Source organism: Caloenas nicobarica, chromosome Z, assembly GCF_036013445.1.
Source record: "Caloenas nicobarica isolate bCalNic1 chromosome Z, bCalNic1.hap1, whole genome shotgun sequence".
Taxonomy (NCBI): Eukaryota; Metazoa; Chordata; class Aves; order Columbiformes; family Columbidae; genus Caloenas; species Caloenas nicobarica.
The window spans coordinates 8,795,309-8,808,653 of record NC_088284.1 but is presented as its reverse complement, the minus strand read 5'-3'; the positions used below and the strand labels follow the sequence as shown (position 1 = coordinate 8,808,653).

The window sequence follows — 13,345 nt, the reverse complement described above, 5'->3', positions numbered from 1 at the left end:
AGCAGGTCTTTATTTAGTGTTGAATAAATAGAGAGAAAGCATTGTCCAAATAAATAGAGGGAGGTGTATAAATAGGGGGGCGGTGGGTGGAGGCTGGGGGTGCAGGGCCGTTGTGGCAGCAGCTCTTGCGGTGGGTCAGGGGGCGTGAGGATGGAGGTGGGATGGGGCGGTGGTCCAGCGGTGGCGAGGCTGGTGCGCGTGGGGCCGTGCGGGTTGTTGGGGGTCGTTGGTCTAATTGGGGGTGGTGCTGGTGAGGTTGTGGAGGTGCTGGAAGCAGTCGTGAGCTTGGAGGCGGACGTGGTCCCAGGCGCAGGCGCTGTAACTGTGGTTGCGGAGGAAGTCCTGGATGTCCCCAAAGTATTTGTGGATGGTGAGCAGCAGGTTGCGGGGCCCTTGCCTTCTGAAGAGCGTCCTGTTGTGTGTCAGGCAGTGCTGGAGCTGCTGGCTGTGGTGCTGGAGGCTGTTGAGGAGGTGGTCCCGTGGCTGGTGGTGCCAGTGCTGGGGGATGTTGTTGCTGCTGAGGATTTGCAAGAGGTGCTGGAGGATGGCGAGGGCGGCGGCGGGTTGTTGCGAGCGGGGGGCGTTGAGGAGGGTGTCGGGGAAGGAGGGCGCGTGCTGGTGGTGGCAGGGCTGTGTGGGGCTGGGAGCCATGGCCTGGAGGAGCTGGAGGCTGTCCCAGGGGAAGGTGGCGTGGCGGGGCCGCAGGTGGTGGCAGGCGGTGGCGGTGGCGAGAGCCGTGAGGAGGAGCAGGAGCGCCGGGGCGCCGTGCGGCAGGCGGGGCCGTGGGGTGTCGGGCGCAGCCATGGTGGGGCTGTGGGTGCTGCTGGGTGGTGCTGGGCAGGAGCCCGGTCAGGCTGGCTGGTGGTGCGGGTGGGCGCTGTGCTTGGGCTGCTGCTGGCTCGCTGGCTTTATGTGTTGCCGCGGTTTCCCTTCCTGGCTTTCTGATGGCGGCGAGTTTCCGGCTGTGGTTTCCAGCGGTGGCTGGTGGCTGTGGTGGTCTTGGGGAAGTGCGTTGGTGGGGTGTCCGTGCGTGGGGCGGGCGGTGTTGGTGCTTTGCTGGTGGTGTGCTGGGGGCAGGTTGGCTGCAGTGGTGGTTGAGCGGGGGATGCGAAAGCGCTGGGGTGGTGGTGACACGTGGTGCCATCTTGCTGGTGATGTGTTTGTGGTTTTTCCTTTTCCTCTCGTGAGCGCTTGTGCCTGTTGTGTTTCACTGAATTTCCCTTTCTTTCTTAGTCTCTTTTCCTTGTGTAATACTCCAATTGTTTTTGTGGCTGTTTAGCTTTCTATATCATTTTCTTTTTCCTTTTAATTACATCATTACTTTTCTCATTCTGGGGTTTTACGAGATGTGTGTCAGGAATCTCAGGAGCTCTCTCTGTCCAGATGTCCTTTGAGGAGGTGGCCGTGGGTCTGAGGACTTGAACAACCGAGTGTTTCTTGATGAAGTTTCTGCGATGTCTTTTCTTCACTTTCTTCAGTTTGAACCTCTTTGTGATGGGGCATAGGAAGTCCTTTCTAAGCTATTGCTCATAGAACAGTGAAGGTGATACTCCCAGAAGTTTTTCACATAGGGTGATTTTCCATTTGAGAAATTTTTCATGGCTGCTACCTCTTTGAGCTGTGCAGACGAAAAGGTCCTCTAATGACAGTACCATTTTCCTATTTTTAATATTTGTGTGGTGAAATTCCTTTCTCTGATGTTACGCCTTCATTCTATTGGAACTTTGCTGTTTCATTCTGTAGTTTTTGTTCTTTGTTTGTTTTGGTTTGGGTTGGCATTTTTTTGTTGTTTTTGTTTAGTTTTCTTTTGCTTTTTCCTCACTGTTCATTCATCATGTCCTTCCATTGTTTTGCTGATTTTGAAATGGTCTGTTTTGCTTTGGAGATCTTGAGAGCAGTATGGTGCTGAGGATAGGTTAAGTCAGTTGTTTTGTTGGTTACCTTTTCCAGTGATGCTTTTGGATATATCTCCAGCTATGGACATGCCTCAACCTCCCTGATCCCTCTTGTGGTGTTGTTTCACCTTCATGGTAGAGATAGTATATAATCTTTCATAATCAATCATAATTCTTTCATGTTGGAAGTCCTTGTGCTCCAGCTTGCGTCAGTACCTCTCCTCCTCTGTGTTTGTTTCTGAGGAGGGTTTCCTTTCTTCAGCCGCCTCAGACAAAGCAGAATAAATGCGGCTCCCCCTGCCTGGCATCACAGGGCCTTTGTGGTTGGAGGGAACATCAGGAGGACTGTAGGACAACCTGGAAGCTGCATCTGGAGAGGTCGTGCTGTTTACCTGAATACATCTGGTCCTGCTTGTTTTCTTACTCTGCAGCCTCATGGGAATTCCCCATGTGTGTTTGCACGAAGCAGTGTCCTTGCAGTGACGTGGTGGTGAAGATGGTGTGACCAGCATGGAGGACAAGCTCTGTGACGTGTTTAGGAGGAGCCCAGAGCTGCTGAACTTGTGTGTTGTCTTGCTCAGGCTACCTGGGGAGGGCAAAGCACCCGCGGCAGATGTTTTAGGGGTGGTGGTTGGAGGGTGAAGGAGCAGCTGGTGCTGGTGACGCGTGGGTAGTTTTCTCCCGGGGAATGCTGTGCCGGTGTGTGCTGGTTGGTTTGGACCATGTTGGGTGTTGGCATTTGGTGGACGCATCTTGTTTTTTTCTAAGGCTGTGTTGGGATGAAGAAGGCCCAGGACAGCGTGCTCTGTGTAGTGAGGCAGGTCCCCATGGGCACCGCTGTGCGAGCACAGGCAGGAGTGTCCTGGGCCAGTCGTGGTGGTTGTAGGAGAGCAATGAGCAGTCCTGGGCATCTCCTGTGTTTTTTAGGGTTTTTGGAGTGTTTTGGGGTGTTTGGTAGCACTGGGCTGGTGTTTCTTGTCCAAGCGTCCGCAGGCCTTGATATGTCCCCTTCTTGCCTCTTTGAGGTGCACCTTGTCCATAGCACCCTGCTTGGCCCAATGTCACCGTTTACTGCAGGGCGACAATAAACCGTGGCAGATGCTCTCGGTTAACCTCCCAGCCTCCCCGCTGAGGAAAGGGAATAGGAGGAAAAGGGAGAGAGACTTGCAAGGTGGAAGAAGTTAAAAATGCTTTACTACTGCTACTAATAAATAGAGAAAATAATACCAAATATAGAAACGCAATCTTGAATTTCCCGGGGTAGCGCAGCGTTGCCTGGGGCGGAGCTGGCGTTGCTGCAGCGGCTGCAGGGCAGGCACCCGGAAGGCCTGGGCCGGACTCTGCAGTAAAGCGGGACTGGATTCAGGGATGCAGGGTCTGGAGCCAGGCCTGGGATCGCGGGCACAACAGGGAGGGTCCTCTTGAGATGCGGGCCGTGGTCGAAGAGAGCGAGACCCTCGTCATCTCCCACTTTTCTCGGGTGTACGACGTATATGTTGTGGAATACTTAGTTGGTCAATTTTAGTCAGCTGTTCCGTTCGCCCCTCCTTGCAAATACGCCCGTGTCACTTACGGGACGTGCAAAATTTCTCAGTAACCTTGGCTGCCAAAGCAATAAGTCTAAACCTGGGACTCTTCTGCATATCATTGCTACCGTTACGAGCTCCAGAGCGAACAGCGTCTGCAAAAACATGCATCCAAATTCCGAAAAGTGCAGTTATTTAGAAGAACTTGGCCGAAAGGAAAGTTCACTAGAAGAGAAACCGGTGTTGTTTTTAAGAAAAGCAGGACACCCAAGCCGTGCTGTGGCATTGCTGACTGGTTGTTTGTGATGGGTGGTGTTTTGGGGATGGGTTTCATGTGTTGGCAGTGGGAGAGGGCTGGGAAGAGAGAGGGTGGGTGGTGGGAGAGGAGGAGCGCGCCGGGCAGGTGTCCTGTGGTCTGGATGAGCGTGTGCTCCACGGGTCCAGCATCAGCGGGAGATGCCTGTGGGCTTGGAGGCCCATGGTGTGTCCCCAGCAGTGTCCTGCTGTCCGGAGCCTTTGCTGGGTCAGGAGGCGTCAGTGGGACAGGGTGCAGGAGGGGGGCTCATCCCCGGCAGCCTGCAGAGACCTTGTCTTTGCTTGTCAAGTACATGCGTGATGACGATCTCTTTTCTTCTTTTGCTTATGCAAAAAGTCTTTATTTCCAACAAGGGAATAAATAATCTCTGTGAATAATATCGATACATAAATCAATGGCCAGCTAAATAAATAAATAAATAAATAAATAGTTAGAGCTCTGTGATAAATAGTCATTGGCGTGAGAGTCCCAGAGTGTCCATAGGGACCTTCCCCTCCCTCAGGGGAGGTCGCAGTCCAGACGGGCCCCATAACGCCGTGGGTGATAAGTACCAGCCGTATCCCCATCGCCTGGCGGCTCTCCGTGAGTGAGCGGCACAGCAGGTTCCTCCTCCTTCCATTCCAGCGGAGGTGGGTGTGCGGCCGTGCTGCAGCCTGGACCCCCCTGTGCTCACGCCCGTGTCGCCGTCGGCTCCTGTCTGGGAGCGGTGGGAGCGGCGCTGAGCCATCCCAGCCCGGGCTGCTGCGGCCTCTGCTCCGTCTGCAGCCGCTGGTGTTGGCTGGGAATGGACGTTGGGCGCAGGCGGGTTTGGTGGAGGGCAGGAGCAGTTCGGCTCTTCATCTGCCCCATGAGTTCGTCCATGAGCTGGAAGCAGTCGTGAGCTTGGAGGCGGACGTGGTCCCAGGCGCAGGCGCTGTAACTGTGGTTGCGGAGGAAGTCCTGGATGTCCCCGAAGTATTTGTGGATGGTGAGCAGCAGGTTGCGGGGCCCGTGCCTTCTGAAGAGCGTCCTGTTGTGTGTCAGGCAGTGCTGGAGCTGCTGGCTGTGGTGCTGGAGGCTGTTGAGGAGGTGGTCCCGTGGCTGGTGGTGCCAGTGCTGGGGGATGTTGTTGCTGCTGAGGATTTGCAAGAGGTGCTGGAGGATGGCGAGGGTGGCGGTGGGTTGTTGCGAGCGGGGGGCGTTGAGGAGGGTGTCGGGGAAGGAGGGCGCGTGCTGGCGGTGGCAGGGCTGTGTGGGGCTGGGAGCCATGGCCTGGAGGAGCTGGAGGCTGTGCCAGGGGAAGGTGGCGTGGCGGGGCCGCAGGTGGTGGCAGGCGGTGGCGGTGGCGAGAGCCGTGAGGAGGAGCAGGAGCGCCGGGGTGCCGTGCGGCAGGCGGGGCCGTGGGGTGTCAGCCGCAGCCATGGTGGGGCTGTGGGTGCTGCTGGGTGGTGCTGGGCAGGAGCCCGGTCAGGCTGGCTGGTGGTGCGGGTGGGCGCTGTGCTTGGGCTGCTGCTGTGTGCATGGCTTTATGTGGCGCCATGGCTTTCCTTTCATCATCTGAGCAGAATTTCCCTATTTCCATTTTCGGTTTCGCTTTCTGTTTGCTTTCTCCTCACCGCATTGGTTGTTCTTGTCAAGGTGTGAGCGGGTTGGCCCTGCCCTAGGGAAGAAGAGCTGTTTTTTTCCCAGGGCTGCTGTCGGGGTGCGGGGGGAGCCTGGCTCCGCTGCTGCTGTGGTTCAGCGGGGGATGTGAAAGTGCGGCAGAGGCTTTTGGGGCAGCCGTGCTGGGGATGCACTTCAGGGTTTCCTTTTTGTCTGTCTTGGGAGTTGTCTTTTTAGGTTTTTATTTTCAAGTTTCTCTACCTACCAACATGTATTTTTCCTGTGGCATGCCCTGATAGTATATGTATATAGGAGCTAATGCACCTTTTCCTTCTATTTCTTATTGAGAAATATTTTAATGGAGTTGGTTTGTTTCTTTCTTTTTCTTTTTCTCTATAGCATCTGCAGCTTTGCAGGTGGAAGAATGTTTCCCCTTTCTGCAAATATCTTTCAGAATATTTTGGGGTTGTACTCGCTGAGGTATCTGTGTCCCCTCCAAGAGCAAGGCTCTTGTGGTGGAGCTGGGGTGAGAGAGGCTGCCATGAGTTTCATGAAGGGATTTGGAGCAGGGGAAAGGTGCGTGGTGTTGTCGGGCTGGGAGCCCCGGTCTTGTCAGGCAGCGTTGTGTTGGTGGGTGCTGTGCTTGGGGCGCTGTGATGTGCAGGATGATGTGACGTCCCTGGGTGCTGTCACTGCAGCAGGTAGCTGACCTTGGAGGTCCGTGGCTGCAGCTTGTCCGTGTTGCCGTGGAGCGGTTGATGCCACAAGGTGGTTTTCAAGCAGCGCCAAGGAGAGAGCAGCTGAGGGCAGGGAAACGTGGTGGGATGTATCCTGTGAGTGGTGTGCCACGGTGGACGGGTACAGCTATTGGGAAGGGACAGGCGGGGTAGGAGCTGGGGGTGGCACTGTGCGTAACGGAGGGGCTGGAGTGCATGGAGCTGGCAGTTGGCGATGGCAAAGTTGGGACCCTCTGGGTCAGGATTAACAGACAGACAAATAAAGCTGATGTCATCATGAGAGTCTGCTATAGGCCACCCAAGCAGGATGATGACGCTGCTCAGTTGTCCTTTAAGGAACTAAGCGAAGCCTCCGAGTCATCTGCCTTTGTCCTTATGGGGCCTTCAACTTGCCAGATGTCAACTGGGCATATCACACAGCTGGCACGAACAGGTCCAGAAGATTCCTAAAGCATCTGGACGATAAAGTCTTGTTATGGGTACTAAGGGGTCCGACAGGGAAAGGTGCCTCCTAGATTTAATTCTCAGTAACGGAGAGGGTCTCGTGAGGAAAAGTGGCAACTGGTGACTCTCTTGGCCACAGCGACCACTAAGGAATCAGGTTTGAAATCTTGGCTAATGGGAGGAAAACTGCCAGCAAGACCTCAACCCTAGATATGAGGAGAGCAGAACTGAGGCTGCTCAGAGAGCTACTGAGTAAGATTCCTTGGGAAGAAGCTTCCGAAGGTGTTGGGGTGCATCAGTGTTGGTCAGTTTTTAAGTACCACCTACTAAAAGCACATGAGCAGGGAATTCCAAAGTGCCGAAGATGTAGCAGGTGAGGCACAAAGCCAGCTTGGTTGAGCAGAGATCTTCTTGAAATATGGTGGAAAAAGAAGCTGTATGGTCATCGAAAACAAGGTCAGGCGTCATGGGAGCACTACAGAAATGTTGCTCGCCCTCGTAGGGAGGAAATTTGCACGGTCAGAGCTCAATTAGAATTGAAGCTGGCCAGTACTGTAAGGACAATAAAAAGGGCTTTTTAAGATATGTTAGCGGCAAAAGGCAAACTAGAAATAACATTGTGCCGTTACTCAATGAGCGTGGTCCCCTTGTTAGTTTATTGCTCTCTTCGCCTTGGACTTCAACAGCGAAGATGGACTTGGGGGCCCCCACAGCCCTGGGTTGAGAACCGTGGCAGCTTGAACAATAAACTCCCAATCATTCCGGAAGTGGTATGGGATTTTCTACTCCAGCCGTATCCCTGTAAGTCTGTGGGACCCGATGTGCTTCATCCGAGGGCGCTTAAAGAGCTGGCTGCCGTCATAGCGAGACGTGTGTCTGTGATTTTTCAGTGTTCCTGGGCATCTGGAGAGGTCTCAGTTGACTGGAAGCTGGCAAATGTTGTCCCAATCTAGAAGAATGGCAAAAGGGCTGACCCTGACAACTACAGGCCTGTCAGCCTCGTTTCTGTTCCCGGCAAAATCATGGAGAAGATTGTTCTGGGAGTTACTGGAAAACATCTGAATGACAACGCAGTCGTTGGTCCCAGCTCGCACAGGTTCTTGAGTTGAAAGTCCTGCTTGACAAACTTAGTTCCTTTCTACGACAAGATTACCCACCTAGCTGACCAAGGGAAGCCTGTCGACGTGATCTTTTTGGATTTCAGTAAAGCCTTTTCTTCTGTCTCTCACAGCATCCTCCTGGACAAGATGTCCAGCCCGCAGCTGGATAAGCACACAATGCAGTGGGTGAGCAATTGGCTGACGGGCCGGGATCAAAGGGTTCTAGTAAATTGGGGTTATGTTGGGCTGGCAACCAGTGACTAGTGGGCTCCCCAGGGATCCATCTTAGGGCCAGCGCTCTTCAGTGCCGTAATAAATGACTTAGACTCAGGACTTGAGGGATTACTTAGTACGTTTGCTGACGACACAAAATTGGTAGGAGCTGTTGATGCTTTCAAGGGTAGAGAGGCCCTGTAGTGGGATCTGGATGAACTGGAGAACTGGGCAGTCACCAACCGCATGAAGTTCAGCGATGGCAAGTGTTGGATTTTGCATCTGGGACCCGGCAACTTTGGCTGTACGTACAGACTGTGGCACGAGAGGCTGGAGAGAAGCTCTGCAGAGAAATCTGAGGGAGTTCTGGTGGATGGCAAGTTGAACATGAGCCAACAGTGTTTCCTGGCAGCCAGGAGGGCAACCGTGTCCTGGGTGCATGAAGCACAGCATGGCCAGCCGGGCAGGGAGGTGATTGTCCCGCTCTGCTCCGCACTGGTGCAGCCTCACCTGGAGCACTGTGTGCAGGTCTGGGCAGCACAGGACAAGAAAGGTATAAAGCTACTGGAGAGTGTCCAGAAGAGGCTACGAAGTTGGAGAAGGGTTTTGAGGAGAAGTCGTATGATGAGTGGCTAAAGTCACTTGGTTTGTTCAGCCTGGAGAAGATTCAGAAGAGACCTCATTGCAGTCTACAGTTTCTTCACAAGGGGATAAAGAGGGGCAGGTGCTGATCTCCTGTCTCTGGCAACCAATGGCAGAACCCGAAGGAATGGCAGGAAGATGTGCCGGGGGGGGCGTTAGGTTGGATGTTAGGAAAAGGTTCTTCCCCCAGAGGGTGGTGGAGCACTGGAACAGGCTCCCCAGGGAGATGTCACGGCCCCAAGCCTGACAGTGCTCAAGAAGAGACTGGACAACACCCTCAGACACATGGTGTGAACTGTGGGGTTGTCCTGTGCAGGGACAGGAGTTGGACTCGATGATCGTTGAGGGTCCCTTCCAGCTTAGGACATTCTGCGACTCTATGAAAGCGCCTCCTTGGGGAGGTGCCAAAGAGGGGAGTGGGCAGGGGCTGTGCAGAGCCCAGTTTGGAGTGGGGTTGGGCTGGGCGTTGAGTGGAGGGGGCTTCCCCCAGCCCAAAGGTTTGTTGCTGTGCTTCTGAGACGAGAGGCACCACCAAGCTTTTTGCAGCAGGTCTTTATTTAGTGTTGAATAAATAGAGAGAAAGCATTGTCCAAATAAATAGAGGGAGGTGTATAAATAGGGGGGCGGTGGGTGGAGGCTGGGGGTACAGGGCCGTTGTGGCAGCAGCTCTTGCGGTGGGTCAGAGGGCATGAGGATGGAGGTGGGATGGGGCGGTGGTCCAGCGGTGGCGAGGCTGGTGCGCGTGGGGCCGTGCGGGTTGTTGGGGGTCGTTGGTCTAATTGGGGGTGGTGCCGGTGAGGTTGTGGAGGTGCTGGAAGCAGTCGTGAGCTTGGAGGCGGACGTGGTCCCAGGCGCAGGCGCTGTAACTGTGGTTGCGGAGGAAGTCCTGGATGTCCCTGAAGTATTTGTGGATGGTGAGCAGCAGGTTGCGGGGCCCTTGCCTTCTGAAGAGCGTCCTGTTGTGTGTCAGGCAGTGCTGGAGCTGCTGGCTGTGGTGCTGGAGGCTGTTGAGGAGGTGGTCCCGTGGCTGGTGGTGCCAGTGCTGGGGGATGTTGTTGCTGCTGAGGATTTGCAAGAGGTGCTGGAGGATGGCGAGGGCGGCGGCGGGTTGTTGCGAGCGGGGGGCGTTGAGGAGGGTGTCGGGGAAGGAGGGCGCGTGCTGGCGGTGGCAGGGCTGTGTGGGGCTGGGAGCCATGGCCTGGAGGAGCTGGAGGCTGTCCCAGGGGAAGGTGGCATGGCGGGGCCGCAGGTGGTGGCAGGCGGTGGCGGTGGCGAGAGCCGTGAGGAGGAGCAGGAGCGCCGGGGCGCCGTGCGGCAGGCGGGGCCGTGGGGTGTCGGGCGCAGCCATGGTGGGGCTGTGGGTGCTGCTGGGTGGTGCTGGGCAGGAGCCCGGTCAGGCTGGCTGGTGGTGCGGGTGGGCGCTGTGCTTGGGCTGCTGCTGGCTCGCTGGCTTTATGTGTTGCCGCGGTTTCCCTTCCTGGCTTTCTGATGGCGGCGAGTTTCCGGCTGTGGTTTCCAGCGGTGGCTGGTGGCTGTGGTGGTCTTGGGGAAGTGCGTTGGTGGGGTGTCCGTGCGTGGGGCGGGCGGTGTTGGTGCTTTGCTGGTGGTGTGCTGGGGGCAGGTTGGCTGCAGTGGTGGTTGAGCGGGGGATGCGAAAGCGCTGGGGTGGTGGTGACACGTGGTGCCATCTTGCTGGTGATGTGTTTGTGGTTTTTCCTTTTCCTCTCGTGAGCGCTTGTGCCTGTTGTGTTTCACTGAATTTCCCTTTCTTTCTTAGTCTCTTTTCCTTGTGTAACACTCCAATTGTTTTTGTGGCTTTTTTACTTTCGGTGTCTTGGTCCTTTTTTTTGGTTTGTATGATTACATCATTACTTTTCTCGTTCTGGGGTTTTACGAGATGTGTGTCAGGAATCTCAGGAGCTCTCTCTGTCCAGATGTCCTTTGAGGAGGTGGCCGTGGGTCTGAGGACTTAAACACTGAGTGTTTCTTAATGAAGCTTCTGTGATGTCTTTGTTTCCCTTTCCTCAGTTTGAACTTCATTGTGATGGGGGATAAGAATTCTTTTCTAAGCTATTGCTTAATGAACAGTGAAAGAAATGCACCCAGAAGTTTTCTATATAGGATGATTTTTCTGTTTTCCAGTCGGGAAGTTTCTCCTGACCACGGTCCCTTTCTGCTGCACAGGGGAAGAAGTCCTCTGCAAAAAGTTCAGTTTTTCCAATTTTTACTGTTTGCGTGGTGAAATTCCTTTGTTTTGCTACGCCTTCATACTACTGCATTTTCTCTATTTCCCTCTCAGTTCTTTTTCTGTTGTTTGGTGGGGTCTGGTTTGGTCGTTACTTAATTACTGTTCATGCCTCATGTCTCTCCATTGTTTTCGCTATATTTTTCCATGGTCTATTTTGGTTTGGAGATCCCCAAACCAATGTGGTGCTGAGGACAGGTGGTGTCAGAGGAGGTTGCTCATGGCCTTGTCCAGCGATGCTTTTGGATATATCTCCAGCAATGAACATCACACAACCTCCCTGATCCCTCTTGTGGTGTTGTATCACCTTCATGGTAAAGACATTCATACTGTGTTTATTCTTTCGTGCTGCATGTCCCTGTGTTCCAGCTTGCGTCAGTACCTCTCCTCCTCTGTGTTTGTATTTGAGGAGGGTTTCGTTTCTTCAGCCGCCTCAGACAAAGCAGAATAAATGCGGCTCCCCCTGCCTGGCATCACAGGGCCTTTGTGGTTGGAGGGAACATCAGGAGGACTGTAAGACAACCTGGAAGCTGCATCTGGAGAGGTCGTGCTGTTTACCTGAATACATCTGGTCCTGCTTGTTTTCTTACTCTGCAGCCTCATGGGAATTCCCCATGTGTGTTTGCACGGAGCAGTGTCCTTGCAGTGACGTGGTGGTGAAGATGGTGTGACCAGCATGGAGGACAAGCTCTGTGACGTGTTTAGGAGGAGCCCAGAGCTGCTGAACGTGTGTGTTGTCTTGCTCAGGCTACCTGGGGAGGGCAAAGCACCCGCGGCAGATGTTTTAGGGGTGGTGGTTGGAGGGCGAAGGAGCAGCTGGTGCTGGTGACGCGTGGGTAGTTTTCTCCCGGGGAATGCTGTGCCGGTGTGTGCTGGTTGGTTTGGACCATGTTGGGTGTTGGCGTTTGGTGGACGCATCTTGTTTTTTTCTAAGGCTGTGTTGGGATGAAGAAGGCCCAGGACAACGTGCTCTGTGTAGTGAGGCAGGTCCCCATGGGCACCGCTGTGCGAGCACAGGCAGGAGTGTCCTGGGCCAGTCGTGGTGGTTGTAGGAGAGCAATGAGCAGTCCTGGGCATCTCCTGTGTTTTTTAGTGTTTTTGGAGTGTTTTGGGGTGTTTGGTAGCACTGGGCTGGTGTTTCTTGTCCAAGCGTCCGCAGGCCTTGATGTGTCCCCTTCTTGCCTCTTTGAGGTGCACCTTGTCCATAGCACCCTGCTTGGCCCAATGTCACCGTTTACTGCAGGGCGACAATAAACCGTGGCAGATGCTCTCAGTTAACCCCCCAGCCTCCCCGCTGAGGAAAGGGAATAGGAGGAAAAGGGAGAGAGACTTGCAAGGTGGAAGAAGTTAAAAATGCTTTACTACTGCTACTAATAAATAGAGAAAATAATACCAAATATAGAAACGCAATCTTGAATTTCCCGGGGTAGCGCAGCGTTGCCAGGGGCAGAGCTGGCGTTGCTGCAGCGGCTGCAGGGCAGGCACCCGGAAGGCCTGGGCCGGACTCTGCAGTAAAGCGGGACTGGATTCAGGGATGCAGGGTCTGGAGCCAGGCCTGGGATCGCGGGCACAACAGGGAGGGTCCTCTTGAGATGCGGGCCGTGGTCGAAGAGAGCGAGACCCTCGTCATCTCCCACTTTTCTCGGGTGTACGACGTATATGGTGTGGAATACTTAGTTGGTCAATTTTAGTCAGCTGTTCCGTTCGCCCCTCCTTGCAAATACGCCTGTGTCACTTATGGGACGTGCAAAATTTCTCAGTAACCTTGGCTGCCAAAGCAATAAGTCTAAACCTGGGACTCTTCTGCATATCATTGCTACCGTTACCAGCTCCAGAGCGAACAGCGTCTGCAAAAACATGCATCCAAATTCCGAAAAGTGCAGTTGTTTAGAAGAACTTGGCCGAAAGGAAAGTTCACTAGAAGAGAAACCGGTGTTGTTTTTAAGAAAAGCAGGACACCCAAGCCGTGCTGTGGCATTGCTGACTGGTTGTTTGTGATGGGTGGTGTTTTGGGGATGGGTTTCATGTGTTGGCAGTGGGAGAGGGCTGGGAAGAGAGAGGGTGGGTGGTGGGAGAGGAGGAGCGCGCTGGGCAGGCGTCCTGTGGTCTGGGTGAGCGTGTGCTCCACGGGTCCAGCATCAGCGGGAGATGCCTGTGGGCTTGGAGGCCCATGGTGTGTCCCCAGCAGTGTCCTGCTGTCCGGAGCCTTTGCTGGGTCAGGAGGCGTCAGTGGGACAGGGTGCAGGAGGGGGGCTCATCCCCGGCAGCCTGCAGAGACCTTGTCTTTGCTTGTCAAGTACATGCGTGATGACGATCTCTTTTCTTCTTTTGCTTATGCAAAGAGTCTTTATTTCCAACAAGGGAATAAATAATCTCTGTGAATAATATCGATACATAAATCAATGGCCAGCTAAATAAATAAATAAATAAATAAATAGTTAGAGCTCTGTGATAAATAGTCATTGGCGTGAGAGTCCCAGAGTGTCCATAGGGACCTTCCCCTCCCTCAGGGGAGGTCGCAGTCCAGACGGGCCCCATAACGCCGTGGGTGATAAGTACCAGCCGTATCCCCATCGCCTGGCGGCTCTCCGTGAGTGAGCGGCACAGCAGGTTCCTCCTCCTTCCATTCCAGCGGAGGTGGGTGTG

General features: G+C 54.3%; 4 protein-coding genes across 6 annotated transcripts in view; 1 reads left to right on the top strand and 3 right to left on the bottom strand.

The window, feature by feature from the left end:
- UBAP2 (ubiquitin associated protein 2) overlaps positions 1–13,345 on the top strand; it is a 181,886-nt gene that overhangs the window by 91,912 nt on the left and 76,629 nt on the right. The window lies entirely within an intron of this gene.
- LOC136002053 (interferon-like) lies at positions 232–804 on the bottom strand. Its single transcript, XM_065656886.1, has one exon. It carries the CDS (start codon positions 802–804, stop codon positions 232–234), a length of 573 nt encoding a protein of 190 aa, XP_065512958.1.
- Positions 4,407–5,138, bottom strand: LOC136001381 (interferon-like). The gene has a single exon (XM_065655650.1). It carries the CDS (start codon positions 5,136–5,138, stop codon positions 4,407–4,409), a length of 732 nt encoding a protein of 243 aa, XP_065511722.1.
- LOC136002005 (interferon-like) lies at positions 9,230–9,802 on the bottom strand. Its single transcript, XM_065656801.1, has one exon. It carries the CDS (start codon positions 9,800–9,802, stop codon positions 9,230–9,232), a length of 573 nt encoding a protein of 190 aa, XP_065512873.1.